At 47.0% G+C, this 15,942-nt stretch overlaps 3 protein-coding genes across 3 annotated transcripts; 2 read left to right on the forward strand and 1 right to left on the reverse strand.

Annotated features, from left to right (window-relative positions):
- Positions 1 to 854: 854 nt before the first annotated feature.
- F4807DRAFT_43001 (uncharacterized protein) lies at positions 855 to 3,634 on the forward strand. The gene is made up of 6 exons (XM_047998393.1): positions 855 to 1,270; positions 1,334 to 1,361; positions 1,415 to 1,507; positions 1,568 to 2,362; positions 2,410 to 2,487; positions 2,539 to 3,634. Exons 1-6 carry the CDS (start codon positions 1,252 to 1,254, stop codon positions 3,341 to 3,343), a joined length of 1,818 nt encoding a protein of 605 aa, XP_047855432.1. The 5' UTR covers positions 855 to 1,251; the 3' UTR covers positions 3,344 to 3,634.
- A 5,102-nt stretch (positions 3,635 to 8,736) lies between these two features.
- F4807DRAFT_459141 (uncharacterized protein) lies at positions 8,737 to 9,514 on the forward strand (the record flags this gene model as incomplete). The annotated part of the gene is made up of 2 exons (XM_048001313.1): positions 8,737 to 9,031; positions 9,087 to 9,514. 2 exons carry the CDS (start codon positions 8,737 to 8,739, stop codon positions 9,512 to 9,514), a joined length of 723 nt encoding a protein of 240 aa, XP_047855433.1.
- A 1,363-nt stretch (positions 9,515 to 10,877) lies between these two features.
- On the reverse strand, positions 10,878 to 15,079 carry F4807DRAFT_420839 (Pro-apoptotic serine protease NMA111). Its single transcript, XM_047997526.1, has 4 exons — positions 14,130 to 15,079; positions 13,876 to 14,072; positions 11,490 to 13,790; positions 10,878 to 11,431 (listed from the first exon to the last, which is right to left on the reverse strand). Exons 1-4 carry the CDS (start codon positions 14,711 to 14,713, stop codon positions 11,199 to 11,201), a joined length of 3,315 nt encoding a protein of 1,104 aa, XP_047855434.1. The 5' UTR covers positions 14,714 to 15,079; the 3' UTR covers positions 10,878 to 11,198.
- Positions 15,080 to 15,942: the final 863 nt, after the last annotated feature.

Below are 15,942 nucleotides of genomic sequence, written 5' to 3' on the forward strand. Positions count from 1 at the left end.
ATACAACCTAGGGTACCGAGGTACCTAGGTACTATCCCTTCTGACACCGAAGTCTATACCGAAGTTAGCCCGTCTATGTATACACTATAGCAAATACCCTTGAATAGTATTGATGATATGTATAGAAAGGCATATTTGACGAATCACTGGATGCATTCGCTATTTGTAAATTCGGAGTAGGTAAGATTTCGTTTATAGGGCTGTGTATAAGCGGCATTAGGTGCCTGGGAACTGGGTCTCCTTTTGAATCGTATTTAGATTCACCCGTGCCCCGCTGTTACCCGCCCCCTCCGCGGAGCTGAATTACGCCAACTTAGCAAAGGTTCTTTTAGTCTTTCACTCTTCATGTAACAGATTATTTGATTCCAACAACCTACCTAGTACATGTAGGTGGTGACTCGACTCCACGCCCTTCAAGTCTTATCTCAGGGGTGACTGCAAGCCCTTGTGGAATCAGCTGTATATCGAACATATTCATAATACGGCTAGCCGATATTTATGACGTAGTGCTTGGGTAAGCTCGTTGACCAATATCTCAGTATGAGTCTTTGAGTCTTCGCTAAAGTCCTTAAGTACGCAAATATCATTTCCTCTTCTGGATGTCATCAATATTACTGACTTACCCAGATCGGGTACGTAGTCTGCCTTCGGTTCTTCTCTTATAATACTGCAGATATTAGTCATATGTGGAAGAGCAACGTAGGTTGTAGGCACAGCGGTAGTGTTCCATTTGCCCCATAAAGGGGGGCTGCGTCCCCTTTTTTCGATATCTTAAAATGATTGGGCGAGTACCTTTCTACGTGAAAACTATAATACGGCTTCAATGCCTACGGTTATACCCGAAATAACTTGATACTCCATGCTTCAGTTCTATAAGAGTTTCTTGTTGGTCAGGATCAGCGATTAAGCCAATCAGCACAATTGGCTCAGGTGTGTGGCGGTCAGAAGAGCTTGCTTCTGCTTAGCTATGAGGAATTGGACGAGTAGTGTTGTGATAATAGCTACCCAATATCTAACTGCCGTCCCCCGGTAAGATCCCAGGATCTTATACTACGTCCCAGGTTATTGGGTCGACCACACCACAAGAGAGGGTGGACTGCCTCTTCGGCCCAGGGTATTTTAACGGAAGCAGCCGCACTTACGCGCTCAGCTATCAAGTTTTATTACCCTAGTTAATGCTTACTCTCGCCTTGAACGATAAAAGTTTAAGTCAGGGGGTCGTAGTCTCAACTACTTTCTCGGGTTTGCCACATGAACTATACAAGGAAACGTATGGTTACCTTTCCTCCCTCCTAAAACTCCTTATACAGACTATCGACTTACTGGAAACCAGGCGCACTTCTTGCTTGCGACTTCTGCAGGTACGATATTTCCGATCCGATATGAAACCATTAGCAACCTAACCATAGAATAGGCATCGAAAACGAAGATGCGACGGGAAAAAGCCATGTTCTACATGCAGGGATTCAAATGCCGATTGTGTATACAAAGAACTCCCATTCGATAGGTGTTTTTCCTCGGCCTTCGTAACTTAAGATCCCATTGGTGTGCTGACTGATAGTTGTAGAGTTGAAGACTCAAGTCCGACTGCTGTGATCGATCGACTTGCCCGAATAGAAACTCTACTCGAACACCAAAGCCAGCAGATTAACCATCTTAGTACCCGGTCCAGTCCCCTTTCGTACCCGACGAGCCAGGCCGACTATTTCACTACGTACCAACAGCCATCAGAATACTTACCTTCAACGTCCGCCGGAATAGACCCTCAACTTGATTCACCGCAGTTTCTGATCCCGAAAAACCACGCTACTCTACCTATCACGCTTCTTTCGTTACCCATGGTGCGTGATCTTATCGGGGAGTATCCAAGAGACTATTTCTTCGAGATCGAAGAGAAACTGCCACTTCCTGGCCTCCTGGGGAAGCTATATGACAGTCCCTTAGTTTGGCCGTCTATCGACATTGATAGTCTAGATGCGCTAACCGAGAATTATTTTCGAAATGTCCATCCTCACCACCCACTCTTTACTCCAGCCATGTTTAAAACATGGCAGGATAAGCTTGTTCAAGAAAAAGTTATGGAAGAGATTAGTACTGCGATATGTTTTTGCGTATACGCTTTAGGCACGGTTTGTTCGAACGCGGCAGGAGACCACGAGAGCGATGAAGCACTTGGGCTTCAATTTTTCCAACCAGCACTCCGGATTATGTTGCATAAGTTAGTGTGGGAATTTAGACCAAGTGTAAATCTTTGTCAAGCTTTATTGCTCGCCGCATCATACTTCGCTTATCTAGGAAGACCTCTTCATAGCTGGAAGATGGCGCAATTTTCATCCCGAGCTTTTCTGGGTCTCCTTGAGAGGTAACGGAACCTCCATACAATTGTCGGTCTATACTAATCTATAAAAGTCGACAACGTTACCTATCTAATGCGGAATTTGAGGAAGCCGAGTTAAGAACATTTTGGCAATGCTTCACAGTTGAATGGTATGAAAACTAATGAGAATATATTGCTCGTATACTAATTCAGTCACTTAGCGATCGAATCGCTGAACTCGATGTCCCTCGAAGTGGAATCGAACCCCTGGGCGACCGAATGCGACTCCCACATAGCACAGACCCTTCTGATAACGAGAGTACCATCTACTTTATCGCTGAACATGCAATTCGTCGACTCTTGAATCGTATACATAATTCTCTCTACGGTCCTGAAATAGCGCAAACGAGCCCCAACCCGGTTTTGCCTACAGGCCCAAACCAAGCTTGGCAGAGTTTGAACACGCAGAAGCTCCAATCTCTCAGTGCGGAACTAAACAGACAGCTAGAAGAATGGTACTTTTCAATACCGGATTACTTACGGCCCGCGAAAGGGACTGTGCCACTGCCGAACGATCGTGCTCGCGTTCTCAGAGTTCGATATTATGCCGCAAGGCATATAATCCATCGGCCCTTTCTCCTTCAGATTGTTTCCCGGCAGTGCGACGGCCAGTCTCCAGCGAGTACATCCGTTCTCAGCCCCGATCCGTACAGCGAGTCACCAGTTTTCTTGGAAAGGTGCGAGACATGTATCGACTCCTGCGTCACTTACCTCTACAACGCAATGGAGATGATAGACAAGCGCTCCCCGTATCTATGGACCTTCTCTCAGAGTTGTTTGGCATGTCTCATCATGCTATGGATGGCAGATAATACGCCCGCATTACATCACTACCTCCCTCATATGCAACCAATCCAGAGCATATTGCTTAGCAAGCTGCGCAGATGGGCGACCGAAGATTCCACATTTGCTGCCGAAATACGTATTATAGAACAACTCGTTTTCACCGATCCAATGGAAGCCTAGGAAGAATGTTCTTAGAAGCCTTTTCGATCCCTGAAAGGACCGAAGCGATGCCGGCCGTGAAGAAGCTTGGAGAAAGTTCATTTAGAAGCGAGAGTTAATCAGACGTTAAACCCGGCCGGGTTCTGATAGGACGACAGGACGCGCAATGGTCGAGGCTGTGTGTAGGTGCATGGTACCGGCTGGATGGGACTTGGCGACGAGCTTAGACTACATTACATGATGTACCTAAACGCAAAATACCTACATAGCATTAGAGCTGCAGATAGATGAATCCATTCCTTTTCCCTCTCATTGGATATGGGTGCCGAGCTGAGGTGTGGTGGATGTACAGGCAGCGCGTGAACCCCTAGTCGCATGTAGGATTACTTGCCTTTCTCTGCAATGCATCGAAGTCAGCAGGAGAATATTCCCCCGTAGTATATTTGATAATTGTCAGCAGGTGTAACATCAAAAAACTTTCAAACCCTTCTACTGATTGGTGTGACATCATGCCCGCTCGACCGATGGTAACCTAACCGTAGCCCTGGGACCGAGCTAAATATCCGCTTACGTAATTACATAACCCAATTCGCGCTTGCAGAATGAATCAAATCCTAACATTGAATGAGCAGGGCAGGCGGGATCGGGATTGATTGATCCTTTGCATGACCTGATGCCCGATGGCCGATGGCCGATGGGGAAACCATCTATCCCCGAAACTTAGCCGACTTCGAAACCTATACCATATACCAACCATACCCTAAATTGTCTGCCCATAAGTTATAACTTTTTCTGTTATTGACGGAAGGATTCGGGATCGGCCATAAGCTGGATCGATGTTGGGTCGATGTTGGATCGATATTGGATCGATATCCTCAATACGACTTGGCAACATAGGTAGCATTTCGAATCATTTTCGACATGCAAACGTTCACCTCTGCCATCACCCAAATCTCCCAAGACCGGACGACCCCAACCCAGACCGCCGAAAGACGGACTGCTCAGCCGATATCGCCACAAGTCCACGAACAAGGCCGGAGAATGAAGTGATGTGGAGTCGGACCCTTCGACGAAACGCGAGCTGCCGAGCCCTTTCGCGATTGCGACGGCGTGTGGTCCGGCCAACTCGGCGTTTCCGTCCGTAAGGCCACAAGACCACCCGACCACACAACTCGAAAAGCAAGCTTCAGATTTCTCGATTATCAATTATTACATCCCTCTTGCTAACGTAGTTTTCGACTGGATCCCGTGCACGATGCAACTCCGGATATGCAATCAACTGTTCTCGTGGCCTCTCTTTGTTCCACACCGCCTGATGGGAGTCACTCGTCTTGTGTATCATCGCACACGTACGTACATAGCTCGGTCTGGCAAATCTTGGAAACTGGGAAGCTTGTCCAGGCAGCAAACCGGCAACGACGGGTGCTTCGCTGACGACCTCTCAATTTTTTTTCGCCATCTCTCCCCCACGCGACGCGTGCTGCAGGAGACGCCTTGATCCCATCCATGCGCGTCTGACCATCTCAGCCCTAAACTGAAATGCATTATTTCTTGCCACTGCGCTGCTGACCGCATCAGCTAGTCTTGTCCCAAGACCTCGTCGTCAAACCGTGCCTACGCAAAATGTTGGGACCAGCACGCATGTAATCACTTAATACCGATGTCAAGCCCTTACAGAGGATAGATTATGGCCTGTGGATTATGGATACTAAGATGCAACGACGTATTATTGCCACTCGAACCTCGAGAGTATCGGCCGAGCTTTCCTTTTCCAGCAGGTCTTGCCGCACAGCTCATTTTTCGAATAGACGACTTGTTTCCCGCCTCAGGGGTCTGCACTTTGAGCTACCTAGACAGGCAGACATGGGGGTTGACATGTCACGATAGCTAGGCACTACGCACGCAAGTTCGCCAACACTAGGCAACGAAAGGGCGTACCATATACCACGACGCCATGTCACTCTTCAATACCACAAGGCTACTCTGAAGTGGCAATATAACCTCCTTGAACGGATCAACTATTCCACGATTATCGCAACAGATTGTCAAATATCTGACTATTATACAGGTAACGTAATAATATGATACTAGCTTGGCGAATTTTATCGATATTCATAGATATCCCTAGAAAGTACCAGGAGTGTACTCGTCGATAATATGGTGGAGACTATTCGATAGACTGTGGGCTGATACCCCTTACGTCTCTGACTCCCCTACAAAGCGACCAAGGCGGTGAAAGCTACGACGAAGGAAAAGGCCGAGACTCCCTGGATCGTAGCGGAGGACTTGTCAGGGCCACCAGGCGTAACCTCGGCGTCTCCCGGATTGTGATTTGGATTTGGCAAAATGGCGTTGACGCATCTAGGAGCATTTCCTTCAGTCTTGAGGATCCCCCCAGAGCGCGTGCTGAGGACGCTTATATTAGGGGCTATGAGGTGCTGTTAGCGGATGGCGCGTATGAAAAGGTCTCGACAGTTTGCTATGTAAGGCGAGGAATAGATGAGACTTACTATGGAAGACTTGGCAATCACCCTCCCTCTCAAGTCTCTCCTTAGCGGCGATGAGCTGATCTAAGGAGTAAGGGGAGAAAAAGGCGACGGGTCCCACCTGAAGCTCCTCTACGCTATATAGGCATAGTCCCTTGGCGACAGCTGTCCCCTTTTTGATTGGCTTAAGAGGCTCTCCTTGGGCATCGTAGAGCTCTAGGGATTGACCTTTGTCACTAGCCGGAAGTGACTCGTCGGCGTTTCTCAAGGCAGCTATGGAGGCTTGATCTCCAAGAGCCGACGTTACTGCAGCAGAGGCAGCGAGGACAGGAAAGAACGTAGACAATTTCATGATGTTCAAGAAGATATAAGTGTCTATGTGATTGCCGTGTTATTAGATCGAAAATAAGTGCCAGTTAACTTATATGGTGAGATGTCTATAAGTGCACTCTTGGCTTGTCCAAAGTCTCAATAACCCATGCCAAGCTAGGCGCAAGTTATATAAACAAGACTCAGGCCTCAGACGCAATTAAAAGCTTTAACTACAATACGCGAGGCTTTACTTGAATATGACCACATTCTAGTCCGTATCCAAGCTCGAGTACTACGCACTCGGGAAGTAGAGATGAATTGCTGATGATCTGTGTTTTCTTTTAGCGCACGTAATAGTCCTGACTAGAAAGGGCCTTCTCAAGGTCAATCTGCTACTTATGAGGTATAGTATTCGACAGCAAATAATACTATATTACGGCATGAACTCGCAGCGGTTAGATTACCATTTAATCTTAAGTTAGTTCAGATTGATTCAAATGTTACCGTCGATCTAAGAAGAAAATAGGATAAATTAAGGTCAGAACGTCCTCTAAATACCTGTTAGGTCGACGGGTTCGTACCAATTTACGCAAACTTTAACCGCTTGGTCTCAACAGCTATAACGCTATTTACATATTCCCAAGGCCGATATGCCTAGGTAAATTAGAGCGATGCGTCAAGCATCGATGATCAGGTGGAATTTCTCCTAGCGCTGGGACACTTTCGCTAACTCTGAAGTAAGAGGGGCTTGATCTCGTCGGGTCTCCTTACGAAAAGCTCAGTGACACGATCACGAGGGATTGCCTAAGTACGTCAAGTATTACGGCAATTTGCTGGGTTTCAACTCCAAATAGCAAGACCAGAGCTGGTTCATGGAAAATTCGTGTAGTCCGAACCCTTCGAGATCGCAACAATTTAGAAGTGTCCTGTGACCTTATCATATCATGTCGACCAAACCGGAGGGGTTTGATCTTTGACCTGGCGCAGGATCAGATACATGCTCACGGACAGTAAGGTGTGATGTCACAAATGTCTTCACTACATCATGTAGTAATTGTCGGATAACGGGTGATATATCAAACACGGAAGTATAGTAGCAGGTCTGAGAGTATTGATCTAGGAGACGGTAGGTTTGGTGGGGTGTTTTTTTTGGCTGCATCTCATCAGTTACATACAGAAGTAGATGTAGATCATAGTAAGACGATCCTCTCAAGATCCGCTATGCCGCACAGATCACTAGCCAGATTTTGGAAGGAAATCGATTGCGTTTCGTACGGAACCAACTCCATCGCTTTGACCAGAGCATCGATGGCTACAACTGGTATTTTAGTGTGTCTTGGTAGAGACTGTTAACACTTACGTTAAAGATCGGAGGCGACGTTAGTAGATTACATAATTGCATATTGACTTTCTTGAGGTTACCAACAAATCTTGGTAGAAACCGATTCTCAATTTTGGAAAGAGGGAATTGAATGGTTAGATATGGTTCTGAGATGAAACTGTGAGACAGGGCAGGCAGGGGTATATAATTGGTGCAACCAACCAATCATATTCTAGGTTTGTTTCCAATTAGGAACTGTCCCTGGCGATCTCATTACATAATCTTCAACTTTATCTCTTTTAAGTAAGGTGCATTCGGTATATTGAGTACGTATTTAGCTTTAGCGCATCTCCTTGACACTTTCGCTTCAGTTTGCGCCCCTCTTTAAGTTGTTTCTCTATCCATTACTTTGCTTTTTCCTCCTCTTCCCCTATTCCCCAGAGCCCAGAGCCCAGAGGATCGATCAGAAGCTCGCTAAAAACAAATCATCCACTCAAGTTACTACAATGCTAAGTCTAGCGAAAAGCTTGGCGGTCATCAATTTATTCCAAACATTTGACATCCACTGGTTCTCCGTGTCTTGACTATTATTAGTTGCCGTAGTAAGGGTTTTGGGTGTGTCCCAAGCCGGCCACCTGACAGCGGCAACTGTTTAGAAGGCATTATCCTATAATCACGTAAGAACAAGAATACGCTACTAAATCAGAAAAAAAAGACGGCATGTCTCAAATATCAAGGTAACTATTCCACGGGGCTATCCAGTCCTCGGATAGGGAGTATGGATGGAGAGCCTGGTCATCTGAATTATCCCTGCCTTGATCTTTCATGCGCCCGCGCCTGATGACTGCCCTGCGCCTGCTTGGCCATGTCAAATCAAGATGCTCGACATGGATGAAGGAAGTTAAAGTATTTGGTGATACAGCTTAAAATAACGAGGAGTGATCGCCCTGACAGTTGCCTCGATAACATAGGAGGAAAGCATGCCGAACGGCACTCTTTCCCTTTATATGTTCTGGTAAGCTTTCAATTCACCCACCGCTTCCCTTTTGGGCTTTTCTCTTTCTTTCGCTTTCCCGATTTTCCCATTACTCATTCTGAGGACGCGGGTGTGGTTGTTTGACACATTTCCATCAAACATTTCATTCGTTCTACGTGTCATTCGTTATAGCTCTGACGAGCGCTCATTCGCTTTATCTTATACTCACCATAGTCCATCTTTGACACCTAACGAAACAGCCTTAACTCCTACATTTTTCATCCCGTTCAACCTACAGTCTATTTTAATAATTATCGCCATGTTATTTCAAACAGTCTCCTCCATCGCCATTTTGGCCCTTGCCGGCCAGGCTATTGCCGAACCCGTGCGCCAACCGTATAAGTTAAAGCTCGCCCGCATGTCAGCAAGAAGTATCTTCGGTCTCGACCGCCGCGGCGACGATGGATATTCTCCCGAGCAGCAATTCTGTAGCTCTGGAGATACTTGCGCCGAGGCCTGTGGTAAAGGCTTTGATCAATGTCCTTCGAAGGACGGTGTCGTACATTGCTTCAACAAAGCCGGCAATCAGACTTGTTGTCCCGGTCAAACCGGAGGTAAGATCTCAAATCTTAAATAAATAGCCATGGAACTAGGCTCATTATCATGTAGATTCTTGTGATCAGGGCTACTTTTGCAGTGCCGATGATAAAGGCAATACTTGGTGTTGTCCCGACAGCATGACTCTTAAGCAGTGCGCTGCGGCTTACAGCCTTCCCGGGTCCCTTATAGTGCCTACCCCTACTCCTACTCCTACACCCAAGCCAACATCCTCGACAAATGCATCCGCGACTAAGAGCGCTACTTCACTTAAGATTGTTGAAAGCGCTCCCTCCAGTGGGGATTATGGGTCCACGGCTACTGAGCCACCGAGCAGCTCTGCGACCAGCACTGCTGTTCCCAAAGCTACGTCCTCATCATCATCGCCTTCGCCAACGCCCCCTGATAATGGTATCGTCGCCGCGAGTAGCAACGACATTCACGTTCCTGTGAGTGGCGCGATGCTCCTTGCCGTGGCCGCCTTCGCCGCTCTTTTGTAAACCCAATTTACGATGGGTCCACGGACAGGGATAGTTAGAAGCGACGTATCGACAAGATTCTACGGTACGACGACGGAACGAGCTACGATCGAAATCCTTTTATTTTGCACTGACCTATGATCCCTATTGACTGGGCTCCGTTTGTTATTTGTTTCTTTGATTTCACTATTGATACCCTTCGATACATCATAGAATGCGGGTTGGGCCCTTGAAGTTTGCTGGCACGGGTTCGGCTCGGTCGAGCTATTTGGGGTTGGGGGAGTTGGTTGTTTTCACGTTCTCTATTGTTGAACAATCGGGTTTTGCACGTCGGTCGCGTTGCAAATAATAGCCTGGGGCTCGGGGAGTCATTTCAAGCAAGGCCATTGGACCACATAAATGGGGATTACACGGAAGGACGCCTCCTTCCTTTGAAGAGGCTGGATTACCTGGCTAATTATTACTAGACTGTATGCTAGACTTACAAGCTCAAGCATGTTTAGCATATTATTCTAATATCGGAGAAACCCTAGAATATGACAATACAAAACGTCTCAGTTTGAGTATCTGGTAACTTTTCCCCTAAGCTTAGGATGAAATGAATGGTGAAGTGAACGACCGTGGTTGTATGAGCGATAGTAATCGATAAGTGGTTGACAACAGAAAGGGGTAGACGCTTACGCAACTCTTCAACGAATATCGGTAGTAGTTCACTTATACAGAAACCACGCATTTATTTCCAGTAGAACACCACGCTATATATAAGCAACAGGTAAGTAGTGATAGAATCATGGCAACAATACTTCTCAGTAAGTGTGTAAAAGCAATATATCGTACCTGAACCTTCCCGTCACATGATTGAAAGGGGAGCGAGTAACTCAAAACAGGGACATGCAGAAGCAAAAGGTCGGATTAAAAAAGGATAATCATAATCAACCACTTTCAACCCAATATCATAAAATTAATTGAAAATACCCTTAATGACTCTCCTATAAAAAAAATAAAAATAAATAAGAGGCCTCTGCTCACCCCACTCGAACGGGGTCGCCTACAACCGTCTCGCGCGATTTTGGAGGACATCTTGCTCGTAGCCGGGCAGCGAGGAACCTAGACCAAAAGCCCGGTGCAGCGAACCACGAATCGCAGTGGCTATTGCCCGGGTCTGGGATGAGATATGGTAAAAGCTTTCTTTTTTTAACCTTACATGCTTGCTGTTGGTTCGGGTGTTCTTGCTCTGTGGAGTGTTGTACCTTCCGTATCTCCTGTTCGCTGGGTCGTACCTGTTGTCCAGCCCCTTTGAACTCTCTTTGGCTTAAGAGGCTATGGCGATTTGTTGACAGCTATCGCCCCTGCTCAGATCAAGGATCGGGCGTGGCTTCAGTCTTAAGAGACATCCCAGACTAAAATTTGTGAATCTGTCATAATATCCACAGCATCAATGAATATTATACGTTAAGTAGGAGAGGTGGGAGGACAACTAAGCACATTGCCAACTCGAACTTAGATCACTATTAGTTGGAACCGGAAAAAGTGCAAGAATAAAGGCCTTATAGCCAAGTTATTCAAGTAGCCCCCTTCTTAGCCTACCCGTTAGTATTTACTTCATTAGTCTATTTACAAGAGCTCTATGACAAAGTACGGCTGATCCTATGCTGTGTCACGCCAGCACGTCGATTCAAACATTTGCGCGCGAGAAGAATGCCCCCTAAATGCCACCATCGTCATCAATGGCCTCGACATCTTCTCCATCTTGCAGAGGTAGAATCCCTTCTGTTGGCTCGCCCTCGACAGGCTTACCGCTCTCGTACGTGACCCGTCGCCAGCCGCATGGCTCCGAGCCGTCCTTGATCCACTCTACCGTTGGGAAATAGTGTTCGTTCTTCTTCATCGTGATGACCCATGGTTGGTTGTCGAACGTCATAGCCTTCAATCGGAAATCTGATCAAATATTAGTCAATCTCATCTAATCTGACAGACGAATGGACGGGATGCTTACAAGTATTGTCTGGGACCTTGACTACGTGTTCTAAGAAGGTCTTTAGATCCGGAGTTGATACGCCGTTGACGTGGGTGATAAAGTTGGTCGGTGCAAGCCCATAATGCTTAGCTGGCGAACCTCTGCTCCGAGCAGAAACATATACCTCACTCGGTAGCTTGCTAATCTGCTGCCTAACCGCAAGGTGAGGAACATGAAGCACAGCTCCACAGAATGATATGGCATGGTTGGTCTCTACATCATCCGCAGGGGATGTCGGGACCTGGAGGCGCATCTCCTTGCTTTCTCGCACAATCACTGCGTCGAGAACTTCATGCGAGTACATCACGTCGAGCTCTGACACACGCGTGATGATTTTGTCGTTCAATGTCAAAATAACATCGCCCTCTAGTAAGACAACGGGTCGATTGTCGCGTTCGAATGTGCATTTGGAAACCATGAACAGTTGGTGGTTATGCTTGTTGGCTAGGGTTACCTTCTCTATCCAGTCATCCGAGATGCCCATAACTCTGGCCTGAGACATGGCGATAGGCCGGAATTCCATCGGCAGCATCCGCAATTTCGGATCGCGGCCCTCCTGGATCTGCGATAAGACGGGCAATAAAGTCGGCGTAGCGAGGCCGAGATGATACTCTTCATCTCTGGAGCCAGAGGACCTCTCGCCGAGGTAGGTGAGCCATAAAGCCTGCACAGTGCCATCCTTATCGACGAGAACCCCACTGCCACATTGCCCACTAAGGTTTGTGTCAACAGTTATAGCGTCGATGTTGGTAGCCCGATATCTTGGTGCGCTGGAATTAGCAGGAATGGCAACTGTGGTCATCTCGGTCACTGTAGTAGCAGCATGTACGATTCGGCCACTCCTATTATATCCAATAAACGTAGTGGAAGCCCCCTGCGCGATACTATCCTTGCTAAGCCTAGCGCTCAAGACTGGTGCATCGACAAACGCCGGGTCGTACTTGATGATTGCATAATTCTGGAGTGGGTGCATGAAGACAACCTTGCCTTCGACAACGATCGAATCGGCAATTGTAATCCATATATCGCACAAATCGTAAGGGACGACAGCTCTCGAGATGATTACGAGGCCCTTTTCGGCATCGATCACTAAGCCCATTCCCCATTTCCGATTTCTAGGAAATCCATCTAGCTTCAAAGGCATAGTGCAGCCTACGCGCACAAAGCTGCGGACTAAATCGGCAACAGCAGGGTGAGACGTGTGCTCTAGCTGGATGAAGGAACACTTTACACGCACTGGAGGTTGACGAGGTAGGGCATCGGCGATGTCCTCGAAGTCCCACAACCCAGTCACATCATTCCGTACTGCCAGTCGCATCTTTGCAGACCAGTGTCGGTCGACATTAATGATGGTGGTGTTCAGAGTGTGAAGATCGCGAAGATGCTTATAGGTGACAACCACACGTTTCTTATCCGGGATCTGCTTAACAACATCAATGAAGGTCTCCAAATCGGGAGTCTTCTTCTGATCGACACTCTGGATCATCCACCCGCTGTCCGCACTATCGAAACGGAAAGAGCCAGTTGATTCGCACACAAAAACGCCACCACCATGAATAGCTACTCCATATAGGCGTGCTTGTTGGTAAGATAGGTTGTGTACACTAGCTCCAGACACCGTTACGAACCGGTCCGGGGTAATACTATGGAGGTCGCCAACTTCGATATCAATATCGACGTCTTTACCTCCTCGTTGAAGAGTCACTTGAATCGTCTTGCCAACGTTCGAGTCCAGTATATCGTCAAGTCGAATGAACTGGGTGATCATCTCGCCATTCACTTTCAGAAGTACGTCTCCCTCTTCAATCTTGTTGTGAGATGGCCCCTGGGGAAGAATAATCTCGGCAACGAGCATATTAGTTTCCTTAGGGAATGTCTCTCGAACTGCCTTCTCCCAGCTTGCCGTGAGGCCGAGACGACGACACTCGTCAAAGGGTTTCATGATAAACTGGCACTGAATTGTGCCTCGTTCGATTGATTTGCCCTCTTGTATGCAGCGAAGGGCTCGCAACGGGCGGTCGAGAGGTAAGAAATAGTCCGTGGATGCGCCATCAGATCTCCCGCCAGCTTGGAGAGCTATAGCAAAGCCGTCGATATTAACGACGGGACTACCAGAACTACCCCCGCTAGCAGCAGCATTCGCCTGATAATAATTGGTATTGAAATCACTATAGCCTTCGCCATATTCGGGCGCATTACGGTCAAGTCGGCTAATAACGCCAGATAGAATACTGAGCTTTTCGCCAGCATCATTTCCGACAACTCGGATTTCAACTCCCACTAAAAAAGGAGGAACAATAGTAGGTTAGAAATCGGAATTTTAGGATAAGCTTCGAAAGGGGCAGAATGTGAATGCGGAATATACCTTTTGCTAAGTCTGGGCGGATGGGTAGAGCGGAGACAGGCATATACTTAATCGCCTTAGGATCGAATCGCAGAATGCCGAAATCGTGGACAGGATCTCGGTATACAGGGTACGCGTCAACTTCTTCATGGTTGTCAAAAACAACATATCCCCAGAAAGGACCAGCGCCGACGACATGTCTGTTCGTCAAGATGTATCTGCCAGTGTATCAGCGGGTTGAAAATCCCAATTCGTTTATTTTGAAGAGTCCTTACCCTTTCTCAGCGTCGACAACAAACCCCGTCGCCTCGCTAGCGCAAGCTACGTCGGTATCGAAGGAACAAGTTTGGCAGAATCGAATGGAAACAACATTCTTCACCACCTTCTCTATGGTAGCTTGCCATTCAGTCGTGTCGGTGGTAGGCTGTGGATAGAGGATGGAGATATCTTCGTCGGCGACCATATCGTCTTCCATGAAACTAGGTAATTCGGTATCGGGTGTATTTTCGCTCGGGGACATCTTGCCATTAATGGGTCGGATGTGTTTTTGTGGACGATCATGGTCGTGAGGCGAAAAGGAAGCTTTGCGCTTAGTGCGCGAGGATTGACTTGTCCCATTCATATCTGCTTTGGCTGCTGTGGTTGCTGAAGTCCCTTGCTGATGCTGGCCACTGCGTGACTCTGACTGTACAGTGAATTGGCGTGTAGGACGAAAGGTGAGTCTATGTTGTAGAAAAGGCTTGTACGCGCACCGTGATGAGCGCGGAAGTGACGGCGTAATTCGAGAAGATCTTAACGACGGTCGAAGGAATTGGGTGAAGCCTGACTCAGCAATGCGCAAAGGCAAAAGGTGCCTCATATAGCACCAATTATCCCCGCCTTGATGTGCACATCTAATTGACCCCTAGACAATTCAGATTTTATATCGAGATTGCGATCGCGACGGCGATGGTAGGAATAACAATGACGACGATGACGCGGGTGTGGACGGATGTTGCTAAAGGACGGGATAGGATGCGAATGCTTATATATCTGCACCTTCAAGCGGTTCGCATACTCTAAATGCTTTTCGAAGAAGAAAACTTAGTGTTGAACCGAATGGGGATTAAAGACGAAACAGAATTGAAATGGAAAAAAGACTATTTGTAAATCCTAGCTGAGGGCAACTTCCACCCGTCTACCTGTTGGCTGTTGGCAAGAGGTCTGCAAACTGCATCACCCTACGAGATTAAGTTTTGCTAGAATAAGGGACAGCAAGGGTTCGATAACGGGATCGTTATCTTAGCGTCGGGGTAGGTCACGTCCAAGGGGACGATTAACTAATCAAAATACAGATCGCTTGCGTTAGACCTGACTTTTACACGGGTACGTAGGTCGCTTTCACGTGCCGTACCCCTGGCTGACGTAACTTCAATGTTCACGCTTACTTAAGTAACTTGCACGTGAATAACAGGAGAGGCTTTTATGTACGAACGGGAATAGAATCGACCTTATCTATTGTTATGATGAAGCCTAAGTGAGGTAGGTGAGAGGTATGATTTATATTATAATTACTCTACTATTTCTGGAATCAACGAGTCCTGAAAGGAGACCGAGTGTATGCATGCATTATAGAGATTGCAATCTTAAACATTGATAGGTATTATGTTCCCTTTGTCGTTTCGGGCAGAAGTAAGCTCATGATGATTCTACATACATAGCTACATCGTCATCTAAATAAACCAAGAATGAGACCAGGTTCTCGCTGATTAGACCCCTAAGTTCATATACCTGAAATGGTGGCAAGTAAGCAGATATCGAATACCACTTAAGACATTCCTCTGCCTCTCATACTAGACGATCAGTTCAACATTAGGTAGGTAGCCTGCATAGTGCACGGATGCCAGATAATCGTGAATAGATACATCACCTCTCATAGATTACTGCTTTTCCCTGTAAACCGGTAACCTATCACTACATTCCGTCACAGTGGCCCGATCATAGGGCTGAAAGGCAGACGCATCTGGGTAAGGATCTGTAACCATGTTGGTGAATTTGCTTTTTGTGCACGGACGGCCTAGAATTTAGCCATCTTTGGACGCACCTTCA

The sequence above is a fragment of the Annulohypoxylon truncatum genome (genome assembly GCF_022578515.1).
Source record: "Annulohypoxylon truncatum strain CBS 140777 unplaced genomic scaffold F4807scaffold_11, whole genome shotgun sequence".
In the NCBI taxonomy this organism is placed as follows: domain Eukaryota; kingdom Fungi; phylum Ascomycota; class Sordariomycetes; order Xylariales; family Hypoxylaceae; genus Annulohypoxylon; species Annulohypoxylon truncatum.